The sequence below is a fragment of the Ciconia boyciana genome, chromosome 2 (genome assembly GCF_034638445.1).
Source record: "Ciconia boyciana chromosome 2, ASM3463844v1, whole genome shotgun sequence".
NCBI lineage: Eukaryota > Metazoa > Chordata > Aves > Ciconiiformes > Ciconiidae > Ciconia > Ciconia boyciana.
This window is the reverse complement of record NC_132935.1, coordinates 134227498-134241354: the sequence shown is the minus strand read 5'-3', so window position 1 is coordinate 134241354 and position 13857 is coordinate 134227498. Positions and strand designations below refer to the sequence as shown.

The 13857-nt window shown below is 39.4% G+C and overlaps 1 protein-coding gene across 1 annotated transcript in view; it reads left to right on the top strand.

The window, feature by feature from the left end:
• The window catches only part of ITGB8 (integrin subunit beta 8), a 42696-nt gene that overhangs the window by 25721 nt on the left and 3118 nt on the right, over positions 1 to 13857 (top strand). The window contains exons 7-11 of the mRNA XM_072854163.1: positions 4248 to 4343; positions 4438 to 4527; positions 7161 to 7295; positions 10284 to 10689; positions 12972 to 13197. Coding sequence (XP_072710264.1) covers positions 4248 to 4343; positions 4438 to 4527; positions 7161 to 7295; positions 10284 to 10689; positions 12972 to 13197 — 953 coding nt within the window. The remainder of the gene's footprint in view (positions 1 to 4247; positions 4344 to 4437; positions 4528 to 7160; positions 7296 to 10283; positions 10690 to 12971; positions 13198 to 13857) is intronic.

Here is a 13857-nt window from a genome sequence, read left to right as displayed (position 1 = left end):
AACATGAATCACTACTTAATTGCCATGTAATCACGAGAAGACAGAAACATGAACTGTGGTATCGTTAGAGCACATTACAGTTTTATTCTCAGTGCTAGCTGCACTTAGTTACAGTATATAGCCTGTGTTCAGCCCAAGCCAGCGATGTGCTAGTGAAGTCAGTGAGGGCTACACGTAAGTTAGGCTAGACCTGAATTTAATCCCAGCAGCTGGTGTTTACAAGGATGGTGGGGCAGCAGGAAGCAGCCCCTGTATGGTGTGTGATCATGAAATACGGGAGGTTTCTGGGAATCAGTGGGTGTTCGGGACCTTGCTGAGCGGAGGAGAGAGCTGAGCGTGTGCTAACAGGAAGGTTGTTTGGATTTCCGATTATCTGATGTTCTTGCATTCATATACTCCCTCTGTCACCTCTTGGATATTCCCTCACAGATGTCAGGATTATTTGTTTCCTTCTATCCAGTCTGTTCAGTTTCAGTATTTCTGCAGTGTCCCTGGGATAAAAACAACCCCTTCCTTTATTCTACTTAAAGCAAATAATCCTGAAACTTTCCTTTCCCAAAGCAGAGCATACTTATAGGTTATGGTGTCCCTATCTCTATTTTTCTTCCTTTTTTCCCCCCCGCCCCTAATTTCAGTGCTATAAATGAGAGGAATTTTTCTCTGCTTATTACCAGTTGCTGAAGGTACAAATCTTATTCTGATGTTCAGGATTCCTCTGGTAATAAAGATATTGTCTGTTTCAGAAAAAAACCCACAACTATATTTATTTTCTGTCCAGCTTGAGAAATTAACTTCTGTTTCAGCTGGAAAACCTCACCAATATAAAATACAGACAAAATTAATTAATCTCTTTCTAAGGAACTAAGACAGATTGATGGCTGACTGAAGAAAGTGTTTTCTGGATTCTGGGCTGAAAGATCATGATTTTACTGTCCCATATAGAATAAGAAATCTCCATGATTATTGCTATTGATGCCTTTTGTGAAATGAAGTAGTCTTTTTAGCCACGCAAAGGAAATGACCTTGAAAGATGCTTAGATCTGTGGTGGCACGTTTTGGCCCATGTGTTTTCTGGCTGCTAGCCCATATATTTTTCAACCGCAGGCTAATTCTTGCATGCCCATATGTAATAGTGGGCATGCACTTAGTAATAGAAAAGCGGTAGAATGGAATTCTTTCTCAGTATTAGATATTTTCTGGAGTAGATTTGACATAATGCAATAGTGTCTGTAAGGTGAGGTGTACTGGTTTCCTGCTTTTTTTTTCTTCTCAGTGGTATATAGCCTGTGATTATTTTAGTCATAGAAAGCCATAAAGACACTTCACATGAACAAGTAAAATCAGGGGGGGGAAAAGAGACTATTTGATATTTAAATGAAATGTCATGAAAGGCTGTTAGCTTTTTAAGAAATACGTCATATGAAACATATTTTTGCCTTTTTTTTCCTTATCAATGCAATTTTGTTGAGCTATGCTAAATTAAAGAGCTGTCTGTAATCACATTGTTTTCCTACTTTGATTATTAGCTTCTGGTAGTCTTGAGAAGATTGCATTTTGGCATATTTTTATTTCCTCCTTGTGCCAGTTAAGAGGACTTTGCCTTATTTATTTGCATAAGCTTAACCTTTACATCAGAAGTGTTTCCAGTTAGTCACTTTTCTGTGTGTTTCTTTCTAACTTTTGCTAAGCACTCACGCAGAGGTCAGCAAAAAAGCATAAGACAGGAAAGAAAACTAGTCCGTTTTAATTAGATCTGTGCTTGGTTAACTCCCTTTCTGAAATACTTAACTTAGTATTAGTTATCTTCTCAGCTTAACACAGTAGGTTAAAATAATAAAATTAATAATGTAATTGGAACAAGAAAGATGATGTAAAATGAAAGTACATTCACCTGAGCAGTAGTGGGAAGAGATAAGATAAAATACATAAAGTACAGCAAGGTTTTTACAGCAAGCAAAATGAGGCTCCATGAGTGACCAACAGTTCCTTATGTCATCTCCTTACATGCTTAAAATGAAAAAGATGGTGTGGGTCTGTTGATGCTTTTTTTAAAGTCTCTTCTAATAAAAAGAAAATTTTTCTTTCTAATCTGAAGTGAGACTTCAATGTGCTACTAACCAAGCTGGACACTCTAGTGAGCTAGAGCTGACAAGTACTCTTGTAAACAGACTAGGTAGTTTGGAGATGTAGTCCCTGCAACCCTTGCACGTCTATACGTGTCATCTCTTGACTTCAGTAAGCTCCATCTGAATAAGTTTTTGTCTCATGAGAGCTTGGAAACCCATTTCTGATACCGTTGATCCCAGAGTTTTGCCATTAGTTGCAGAGACGTTGAATGGCCACTTTGCTGGAATTCGGACATGTCTAGTGTCATGTGTTACGCAGGAAGACTGACTTATTTGACCACCATCTCATGATACCTCAACACTGTCCCCATCTTTCACACATTTATAGTGCAGGAGGTATTTCCAGAACATCTGACTTCACTCGCCTGTGTCCTGGGACCGCTTGGTGTGTCTGTGATCTTCCAGACAGTTGCATGCGGCCTATAGGGTTGTGCAGCACAATGGAGGCCCCGCCACTGTGGTCTGTGGTCATGGAGAAGGCAGGAGGCTGTAGTACTGTGTTGCAGGCTATTGAGAATGGCAACAAAGCCACTGCTGCTGCAGTTCACCCACAACTGCTGTGTAGTGGGAATGCATGCTCACTGGACCCTCACATATGGCACACTCCCTAGCTGCAGCTGTAAGAAAGCCTGTTTATTGCTACCTTTCATCACTTATCTTAAGGAATATAATCTCTTACCAAAGGGTAGAAAAGTTGAGAGAGGCATGGACCCTGGCTAAGATCAAACTACAGCAAGAAAGTCCTTTGTTCTTTCTATATGAGGCTCTTTATAATGGTGCAATATGATGGAAAACGGATTTTGCCCCCTTGCATAATTTTGCTTCAGCTGTCTTGGCATTCAGATTACTGTTAGGAGAGCAGTTGACTTGCAGGGTGCCTTGAGTAACAAGTGGCAGTCTGAGGAGAAATGAATTGTGCAGGGAAACAGAGTGTGTTTATGCAAGAGAGAGACAATATGAGGCAGATGGTGAAAAATATCAGGAAGAGAAAGACAACAGAAGTATCTGGGGGAAAGAGGTTGAAGACCTGACATAAGTGGAGGTGTCCGAATGAAATCTCTGTAAGGGGAAACACAGGCCAATGCCCCAGTCAATTCTCTATGTTTAGTCATTAATTTTAAGTATTGAATTTACTTCTTGAGAGGTATTCACAGATATATGGTAAATAAGTGGTGACTTTCAGATAGAGTTTGATTTAGAGTACTGGAACTGGAGGGATCTCACATAGGCCAGGTGTACAAAGCCCACTGGGACCACACAGACACCCTTGTGCTTCCCCAGATCTTGGATGAAGGGATAGCAATGCACCTCTTGTTCTCGAATCCATGTCAGATCTCTCAGTGAGAAGTGTAGAAGGGCAGGTCACTGGCACAGGACATGCCATAATAAGTGTTTCACCAAATAGAGCAATGTCATTACTGGGGAAGAGACATGAAACCCATGCACAACTCAAGCACAAGCATGGTTAAGAAAATGTAGCAGGTCGTTGCGGGGAGGACTGGAGACATCACTCCTAAGGCAGGTCTCGGACATACAGAGAAGGAGAAGGCTGTCAGCCGTAAGATATGTACAGAATACTGACATTGCTAGAACCTGACCCAGTGGCTGCATTTAGCTGATGTGTCTGATCCCTGGTGCCAAAATACATTTCTGAGAAACAAATTTTTAATTACTCAACTTGCTGTTCCAAAAAGCACACCTCATCTGAGTGCCCACATGTTGTACTTTCTCCCTGACTTTTGCACAAGAACCCACCTATCATTCTCAGGAATCTTGTTATTCTTCTAGATGGACCATGGACAACATCATAGCTATATTTCTTAAGCATCAGACTCAAACCCACAAAATAGTACTGTATGAGTTAGTCCTCCCACTGTGCAGCACCCCTGCATAGTTGGCAACAGATAAGCCTGTCACAGTCTGGCTGATGCACTGATGATTTTTTTTGTCATGATCTGTTTATTTGTTACATCCCATTCTTTTGGATGCAGGCCTAGCATTTCTCTGTACATTTAGAAATAAGGATTGGGGTGGTTTTGTAATCCTGTATTGTGTCATATGTGAAATATAAGTTTTTTCCCTACTAATCTGCAGTCTTCTCTTTTCTGTTGTATTTTGCAGGAGCATCCATCTCTTGGGCAGCTCTCTGAAAAATTGATTGACAATAACATCAATGTTATTTTTGCAGTTCAAGGAAGCCAGTTCCATTGGTATAAAGTAGGTTAGAAACCTGATTTCTTTTTCCAATTTTGAAAGCCCTATATTTATATTAAAAATTAAAACTGTGCATAAATGATTGTATTTTTCATAGGATCTGTTACCTCTGTTGCCTGGTACTGTTGCAAGACAGATCGAATCACAAGCAGCAAATCTCAATGATTTGGTGGTAGAAGCCTATCAGGTATGATGAGAGTGACAATGTTGGATGCCATATTTGTACAGGGATTTTTCACCTTTCATAGCCTAAAGTTGGAATTTCCAGGATCTTGGCTTCTATCTGAAGCCCATGAGGATGTTCCCTACTTTTCTGAATGTCCAGGTTGGTGGGTGACAGTATCCCATGATAGCTCTCAAATTTCCAGGCTGTTGGGATCTCAAAGCCAAGAGCTAGCACTTTTTCCTTTCTAAGGATGCTTCTAAGTATGCTGTTTGATTCTCTGCACCCATTGCCATGTAACTTCAAAAGAAATGTCTGACTTATTTGAATTTTGGCATCTCAGATCTTTAATTACAGACCAGACACCACTGTCTAGGCACCATATAAATTCAGAGCAAAAAGATAGTGCGGTATCTAGAGGGTTTTACAGCATAATTCTTAGAAAATGGACAACAGGTGGGAATTTACAAGGAGGTAGTTTGACAACAGTGGATATTGTGGAAAGCAGGATTTACACTGCACAAAGCAGGGTAATGACTCAGGGTTTTGAGGCATGGCAGTGAAGAAGAGTTTTGATGGGGATTTGGGAGAGAACAATGGAAATGGCTTTGTGAACTCCTGCCTGGAGTTCTTAACTGAAAGTAATAGTACGGGAAAGAGAAAGTAATACTATGGGAAAGAGCATAAAGTCATTTTCCACAAATGATTGTCAGGGAGTGGCAGCTTGAAAGTGGAAATTGGCATCTTGATAGTGAATGAAAGATAGCCTGGTAAGGGGGGGCATAAACAGCTTTGAAAATGAAGCCACATAGTATACATTCGATGTACTAGAGCACAGGGAGCCCATAGAGCAGCATCAAAATGAACGTGATGGGTTAGATGGCTGAATGCTGTTAAGGTGTGCAAGTTACACAAACATGCAAGTTCCAAAAGTTGAAAAATCAGTTACAAAACTATATGCAAGGTATCAACATGTATCACATTATTTTTAATTAGTTGGACATGGGAGGCTGAAATTATCCATTGTACTAGGTTAACCATCTAAATCAGGCTATTTGCTTTCAGCAAATTGGCTATAATGAAGAGCCAAGTCCCATGGCTGTTCCTCGTCAATAGAGTGGGTTTGTGCACATTTTTCTCACTGTCATGTTGGAAACATTGTGCAGAAGGCAAAGACATTCAAAAGCAGAGGAGGTTAGGTGTAATCAAACTGCAGAGCAGTTCTCACTGATATTGTACTTTCTCTTACAAAATCGAGAAATCTCATTTTGAATATGGAGGTTTGCAGGAAATTGCTGGCAAATAATTTTTAAGATCATAGTCCTTGTGTATGCCACTTTTACACTGTCCATCCTAAACTGTATCCCAGTTTTGAGAGCGCAGTGTAAGGCAAACATTCAAGGAGAGGAAATGAAAATTTACAAAATAATAATTTAGTTCAATGGAAGATTCTGTGGGACTTTCCTGCTCCAGCCACCCCCAGTTTGCTCTTGCTTTATTTTCATTTTTTAGACAGTATCTTCCTTCCCATCCTAAACTTCATTGGATTTGATACTTTGAGATTTTTATCATAGTTTTAGGGGCTTGTAATATACAAACACACAGTGACAGGGCTTGAATGTTTTGTTTTCTTGAAAGCAAAAGTACTTAGATAAGAAAATAAATTTACTGTTGATGTTTGATGACAGCGGGCTTCTTGCACTCTTGTTCTAGGCAGGGAAACCTTAGGCTTAGTTGTGGAAAACCCTGGCTGAAAATCCCTGGCTAAAAAGCCAAAGATGAGTCACTAATTTTCAAAAAGTTACTAAGATAAACATGTGTTCAGATTCATGTAATTAAATTTCCATTTGTAGCAGTACAAATATCCCACTAAACTAATTTTTTAAATACTAATATGCCAGGAATTTTAATAATCTCTTTGTCCAATTTTCAGCTCATAGGTTTATACAGAGCTTTAATAAATTTTTAAAAGGTCAAGAAGCAATATTCCTTCTTGTAGAGAAGTAGGATTTTAGAGCATGCAGTAAATACAAGTTACAAAGTAGCTGGCTTTTTCATTACTTTATATTGTAAAAAGCCCTAATGGGAATCAACCAGTTGTTGATTTATATAGTCCTAGCTGACCCAAATAAATCAGTAAGAATAATCCCAATAGTCTTTAGATCACCCTAAGGTTTGTTCAGAGAAAACTTTTCCAAGACAGATGCAAAATATCAGAAGTTTATAAAGTGTCAAGTCAATAGGAACCTTTTCTGCTGGATAACAATAGTTGTATGTATGTTTACTGTTTTATTTTAAATGTGTAGCTAAAACGCATTGTAGTCTCTTAAACAATAAGCAGTTTTTGTTGTGCACCATTGTTAGAATAGATTTTCAAATTGCCAAAAATACAGTCTCAAAACCATTTTAGAAAAGCTGAAAATGTTTTTATCTGGAAAATGTAATCCTCTTTATCAGAATTACCAGTTCACTGGTTGTGTATATTTGGAATGTAATCGGGTCTTTATATGGGAAACAATGCTTTAATTCATTCCTTTATTCACACAGACAAGCTTTCTTCATTTTTAGTCAGACATAGTAGCTGTACTTGGTGTTAGTCACTAATGCACATTATATGTTGAGATGCAATGCGACTGAAACTTGTTTTCTGGTTACAGAAACTAATCTCTGAAGTGAAAATTCAAGTGGATAACCAGATCCAAGGTCTTCATTTCAATATCACTGCAATCTGTCCTGATGGAAGTAAAAAAACTGGCATGGAAGGATGTAAAAATGTGGGGTATAATGAAGAAGTATGTTGATAGTTCTCGTTCTTCAAGGAACTGGAATACTTATTTTTCTTTTTGGTTGGGTTTCAATGGTGTGAAATCCTCTTGGGATTTACTTAAACTGAAAATGGATTTATGTGATTAATGATCACAGACTCTCTATTATTCTCTGGTTTTATTTTTCCTGAATCTTATTTTAATTCTCACTAATCTCATGGAACTAAGGCTCAAAGCTTTTCCTGAAAGCTAACGTCCATTAAAACTGTCCTCCTTTGTCCTCCACTGGGCACAATGGCCACGTTCATTGTGATGAAATCTGTACGTAAAGAGGTTGAAAGATAATCACCCAGTGGAAAAGAGTCATTGGAATTTGTGTTTCTTGGGTCTGTACGAGACGCCACCTTTCCCTCTCCTTGCCCTAGTAGTCTTCATGCACACTCAGGGTTGTGGATAATTAGTTTATTTTATAAATCAAATTAATAAAATTATTTATCCCCATTTGGATCGGTGCCACCTACTGAATGAAACAGACTGTAAAACTGGAGCATCATGCACCGTGAAAATGTGGGGGAAGATGTCTGGCTAATATAAAGAACATGGTTTTATTCCCAGAACAACTTATCTGTGCCTTGATATATTTATTTAATTGCTTGGACTAGTAGAGTAATTCATTTAGCTTGCCAGGAAGAGGTCTGTGTTTCTGGAGAGCAGGGTCAAGGAGTTCTTTCCTTCTTGACATGTACATACGTCTCAGCTGGTGTGATTTTACTTGTGTCTGTGTGTAGAAATAGCAAAACAAATCAGTAGATTAAATGTGTGAATTTTAAATACATTCATTTAGATGTATTTTATGCTCTTCTGAATTTTGTCTGCATGACTCGCTGCTGATTAACTTCTACAGTTTAAGGGAGATTTGCTATGTTTCTCATCTTAATTCATCTCTTCTCCAGTGGTGTTCCCTGTGCATGTCATAAGAAAGAGGGCTGGAATTCATTCTGTTTAATGAAAAGAAAAATATTTATATCTGTTTCTTTTTAATAAAAAGCCAAGCCAGTTGATTGTAAAAGATTGCATGTGGTCCTAAACCTCTATTGCTGTTGAAAATGAGCCATCCTCAAGAGATTAATTTATTTTAACCGTAAATCCTGCTTTCAGTATTTGTTTACAAGCAAAATGCTTTTCCTTAATTTTTACATTGCTTTCATTGTCTAATCCTTCTTCCTTCCTTTTCTTACCAAAACACAAAGTGTATTATATTCTGGAAGAATCCTACGGCCTCTTCAGGGTGCAAAACTAACTTTGGCTATTAGCGAGTGTCAGTGTTCACGGTGTTGTAATTATTTAGTCACAATATGTTTAATCTTTCTGCTGCTGTGTTCAGACCCATCAAATTTCACAGCTCATACGCAAGACATGATTTGTCCTTCCCTCCCGTCTCCCTGCCATTCCTCCAGTAGTGTGTGGTACATGAAGATGATATTTTCTAGCAGGGCTCTGTGTGGAATAAAAAGCACATTCTCTAGCTGCAGCCTGTCCTCCCCATGTGATACACACCTGCTGTATGAATTAATTAGCGCATAGCCACACTTTTGCCCCATAAACAAAGGGAAGAAGTCTCATGCACAGAGAGTGTAGGCAACTGAGGGGTTATGTGTGTAGTGGCACATTTAAGAAACAAGAAGAAGAAAAGCAAAGGGTGAGACAAAGCCTGTGTGCCCCCTCAATACAACATTAAGAAGCGCATGCTTCTGCACAGCATTCTTCTCCTGTTGTCCGTGTAGGCAGCTGCAGCCCCGCTTGCCACAAAGCCACCATTGTCCCCAAGGGCTCGGCTGTTCTTGTGTGGGGGTGCAGCAGGAGGGGGAGACAGCGATGAGAAATGAATGGTCTTAGTCTTTGCGGGTAGTTTCAACCTTGTATGTAATCTGTTCCTTAGGTTTTCTCTTTTTTTTTTATTTGGAAATCTTTGTTCTTTGGTGGTAAAGAGTAAAGGTATTTGCTTCTCTTCGGCTCCTTTCTTGCCTTTTCTTCTTGATTGTATTTTCTCTGTGAGGAGGCGAGGAAGAGTTGTTTTCTGTCAGCAGGCTAAATAGCCTTAGTGAGAATACCCTGTTAGAAGCCTACCAGTCAAAAAAAAAAACCAAACCCAATTGTGAAATACAAGATTTCTATCCAGTGAAAGTATCACAGATGTCAGAGCTGTCAAAGAGTTTTGGTAGCGATTGATGCAAACTCTATGGCAGTCACCTAACTACCAAAATGATCTGGGGTCCTGTACCAGGACTCTGGAAAGCCACAGGGGCTGCTGCTGCAGCAGGCGCTACCTGGGTAAGGTCCTGGGTACCTGGGTGAGGTCCTGGGGCATGGTGGTGATGGCCATGATGTGGCCAAGACATAGGCACTGGGTCCACCCCAAAGCAGCACTTGGTCTGCCCAGGGCCACAGCAAGAGCAGCCAAACTGTCTTGCTCAATCCCCATTGTCGGAATGGCAAAAATAAGCTGCTGCTAAGGTGTGAGCCATTTCTGTGTTTTAGTAGGAGTAGATAGGGCCATCCAGAAAACCTGTGTGGTTTCTATTTGCACAGACCATTTCTGCAGCAAGAACATTCATTATAGGTTCTTTTTATGAAGAGTAGCTGTTTGTGTATTGTATTGCTCAATCTAGTATTTCTATAATATACACAGAATGTACACATTCAATAAGATCAGGAGGATGATGATGGTAATTCTATGACTATTTAACTTGTATTAAAATTGTCTTCTGGAACTATGCTTTCTTCACATGAAAAGTAGACTGCTGTCAATCTTCTAATGTTAGGGTTTTAACTGTATTTGTGATGCCTATCATTATTAATATATCATATTTGACAAGTGGCCACTGTGTATTTTGTTATTATTAGCTATTGCACATTCGTACGTAATGTAAGATTCTGCTTTCTTTATGTGTTAAAAATTTTAAGCAATTTACAGGAAATAATAATGATGTGAAATCTGTCTTTATTTCTTCTTAGGTACTTTTCAATGTATCAGTTACAATGAAAGGATGTGATACAACTGGAGGAAGAAAATATGCAATACTTAAACCTATTGGTTTCAATGAAACCGCCATTGTTAATGTGCAGAAAAGCTGTGCCTGTCAGTATGGAGACAGTGCAAGGCACAAAGGAGTATGGGCTGATGAAACTTTTTCTGATGGCAAACAGTCCCATTGCAGTGACAATAACTGTAGCTCTAATAGAGATACGCTTCCCTCTGAGAGGTGCAGACGCCACCAGGACCAGCCCATCTGCAGTGGTCAAGGAAATTGCATAGATGGAAAATGTTTCTGCTACAAAAACAAGCTAGGCAAGGTGTATGGCAAGTACTGTGAAATGGATGATTTTTCCTGCCCCTATCACCAGGGAAACTTATGTTCTGGTAAGCTGCAGAGTTTATGTCTGTATTTTGGTTTTGTTTTGGTTTGTTTTCTGAAGCTTATATACATGATGCAGCTGAAAACAATGATAAAAGGCTGTCAAGTACAAGAATTGTGTGTGCAGAATTAGTGTGTGAAATGTCCTGAACAGCCCGGTAGGAATTCGTGCTCCTGGGCTTTCTTCACCACAAAGATATGCACTGTCTTCTAAACTTATGCACTGTCTTCTAAACTTCAGCACTGCTTTTTAGGGGGTTTATTGAGTTTTTTCCACGTTTAGCTATTTTTAGATTTAAATTTCAAACTTCTTCAGAGGTAATGATACTGATATCTTGGATAACACAGTTACATTATTCCAGAAAGTAAGTTGATACATTTCAGTCTAATGGGAATATGAGATACTAAGAGATTAGGAGGAATCATAACTTCCAGATGAGGTTCCGACTTTCTAACACTCTAAATCAATCTTGTCAGAAATACAGTGTCACTTGATTTCAAATGCTGATATATATGCTGACACTGTTCAGAACACCTGCTCCAAAGAGGAGAGTGGAAATGAAACATAAACAGGGAGAGTTGTTAGAAATTCTTATTCTTTTTGTGGCCTACTTTATGTTTTTTAAAGAAAACATGCAAATGAAAATTGCATATGAACAAAATAAAAAACACTTACTTTTAAGTTAGAGTTATTAAGGAAAAAGGGGATTGAATCAGTATCATTACTCTATCTCTACCAGAATACTTTTTCCCCCAGAAGTAATTAAATATTTTAAAATCTGTACTGCTGTCCTGCATCCTTTAATTTCACTGTATACTGACCAATGAGTGAATTGAGGGACCAATTTTTTCAACCGCAGTTGGATAAATTTAGAGTAATACCATGGACTTTAGTAGAGTTATTTTAGTTTTGCTGTGCTGGTGACTGTGAACTTTACATAAAATGAAGAGGAATAATGTTACCTAATCCTTTAAATACTTCATTCCAACACAAAGAATTACGGTTCATCTTCTCACTCTTCTTCCCTCCCCTCAACCAACTTAGCAAATTTACTATTTCTTAACCTAAGCAGACCTTTCAAACTTATAAGCTCCTAAAGCCTGAGATGTGGTGCCCTGGTCGGCAGAGGACACAGGGAGGTCTTTGTCTAAGAGGTGTTGGAGATTGTCACATGTGATGGAGTCCTGCCCTAGCGTACCACAAGGGGAACCTGCCACCTGGGGCCATGGCTGAGCAGTGTGCCTCTTCATGGGATATTTTCCCGTGCAGAGCCTTTCTCTGAGATGTCCTGTGATCCCCTTCCCCCCTCCATTTTCCCCAGCCCAGGTGAAAAAAGGGACAGCCTATACCTTGGCCTCAGTCCCATGTAGGGGATCCTGTCTGTTAGATGGGACTGTGTCCCTGCCGCGGCTCTGTGGATCCCTGGAGCGCAAGAAGGGCCATCACAGTGTGGGTGAAACTTAGGTACTGCTGAGGCATGGTTGAGGAGACCTCATGAGATTTGCTAGACCTGCCTGTGCTTTATGTGCTATTTCTAGATTTCCTAAAAGTGCTCTCACACACTGTAAAAATGTGGCTAAACATTATCAGCATGTCAGTTGTGCACCTGCCTAAATGTGCTACAACATGGAAAACATGGATTTTGCCCTAAAGCTCCCACTGCTTTGCCTGGAAAATTGTAAAGGCCACTAGAGGTTCTTCATAGCCGTTGAATCCTTGAGGCTGTGCGTTTTAAGTTCTTATTAAACCACCTACAGTTCATAAGTACAGCATACCCACCTGTCTAGCTCAGTCATCTGTCCTTTAGAAAGGCAGAAAAGCAGTGCTGTCATGCATGCTTCTGAAAAGAAAAGAAAAAAAACAACTTGGCATGTGCACATGAACTTGATACTCCTTCCTCCACCAAATCGTGCTGTTTATTTGAATTGAATGCTTTCTGGCTAAAGAGAAGTTTGTTTAGTTTGCCTGAAGACTGTTTTCCTGGTCATTGTGTAATTTTTAATCACCACTGCTTTGATCCAAGGCAACAGGGAAAATTCTAGTAAAACGTTTTAGGATGACATCAAGGTAGCAGCTTTTGCTCAATTTAACAAGAAACAGCAGCCATAAACATGTATCATGCTGGTAATTTCAGCCCAAATTGTTAACTTAAAAACTAATTAGCAAGCCAAGGTCTAAATTAGCTCTGTTTAACGTAAAGCACCAGCAATACAAACGTGTGCATATAAAAATTGACTTTCTATGTTTTCATAAAAGCATATGACACAAGGCTATCTGATGTTGTAGGTAATGGTGAATGTGAAGCTGGTAAATGCAAATGCTTTGCTGGCTGGGAAGGTGACCGTTGCCAGTGCTCATTACAATCAGCAAAGCACTGCCTGAATTCAAAGGGCCAGATTTGCAGTGGAAGAGGAAAATGTGTATGTGGAAAGTGTGAGTGCACAGATCCAAGAAGCTTTGGCCGTTTGTGTGAATATTGCCCTACTTGTAACAAAGCCTGTGAAGAAAACTGGTAAGTTTCTTTTGCTAGACTTGACTTTTTAACTCTGTAGTGTTGAAAACAGGAGAAATATTTCTGCTTGGCTAGGTATGTGCTGTATTTCTTAGATATTTAGACTGTAGGAAATTGAAACAGTTCATACTTGAGACTTTTCTCTATGTAGCTGAGGGGTTCACACTGGCAATTAAGAGAATTGCATGTCCATATCTGTGTTCACCAGTCTGTGTCCAAATTTCAGCTTTCTGAAGTCAAAGGAGGTGTGTCCTATGAGTATCTTTTTTTTCATGTATTTATTAAAAGATGGTTCTTCATATGAAATCTTCTGGGTAGGAAATAAAGCCCATAAATTTGGAATTTTAAAAATGGACAGTAGATCCTTCTCTTGAATGCCAGCAAGTCCAATAATATTCTCCAAATTTGTTTTTGCACACTCCTTGTGCTTCTCAGCTGAAAGAAGGAGGTGTGGAACAAGAGCAGTACCTGCACATTATCACTGCCATCGCTCAGCAGATCCGGTCTTACACAGAGAACAACATCCTCCGTTACTCAGTTTTAAACCACTTAGTCTTTGCTGTGCTAATTTTAAAGCATGCCATTTTTCCTTAGCCATGTAAAGGAAGGGACAGTGTGGAGGTCGAAATGAGCAGCCCGGGGAGGAGAGAAACTAGACCA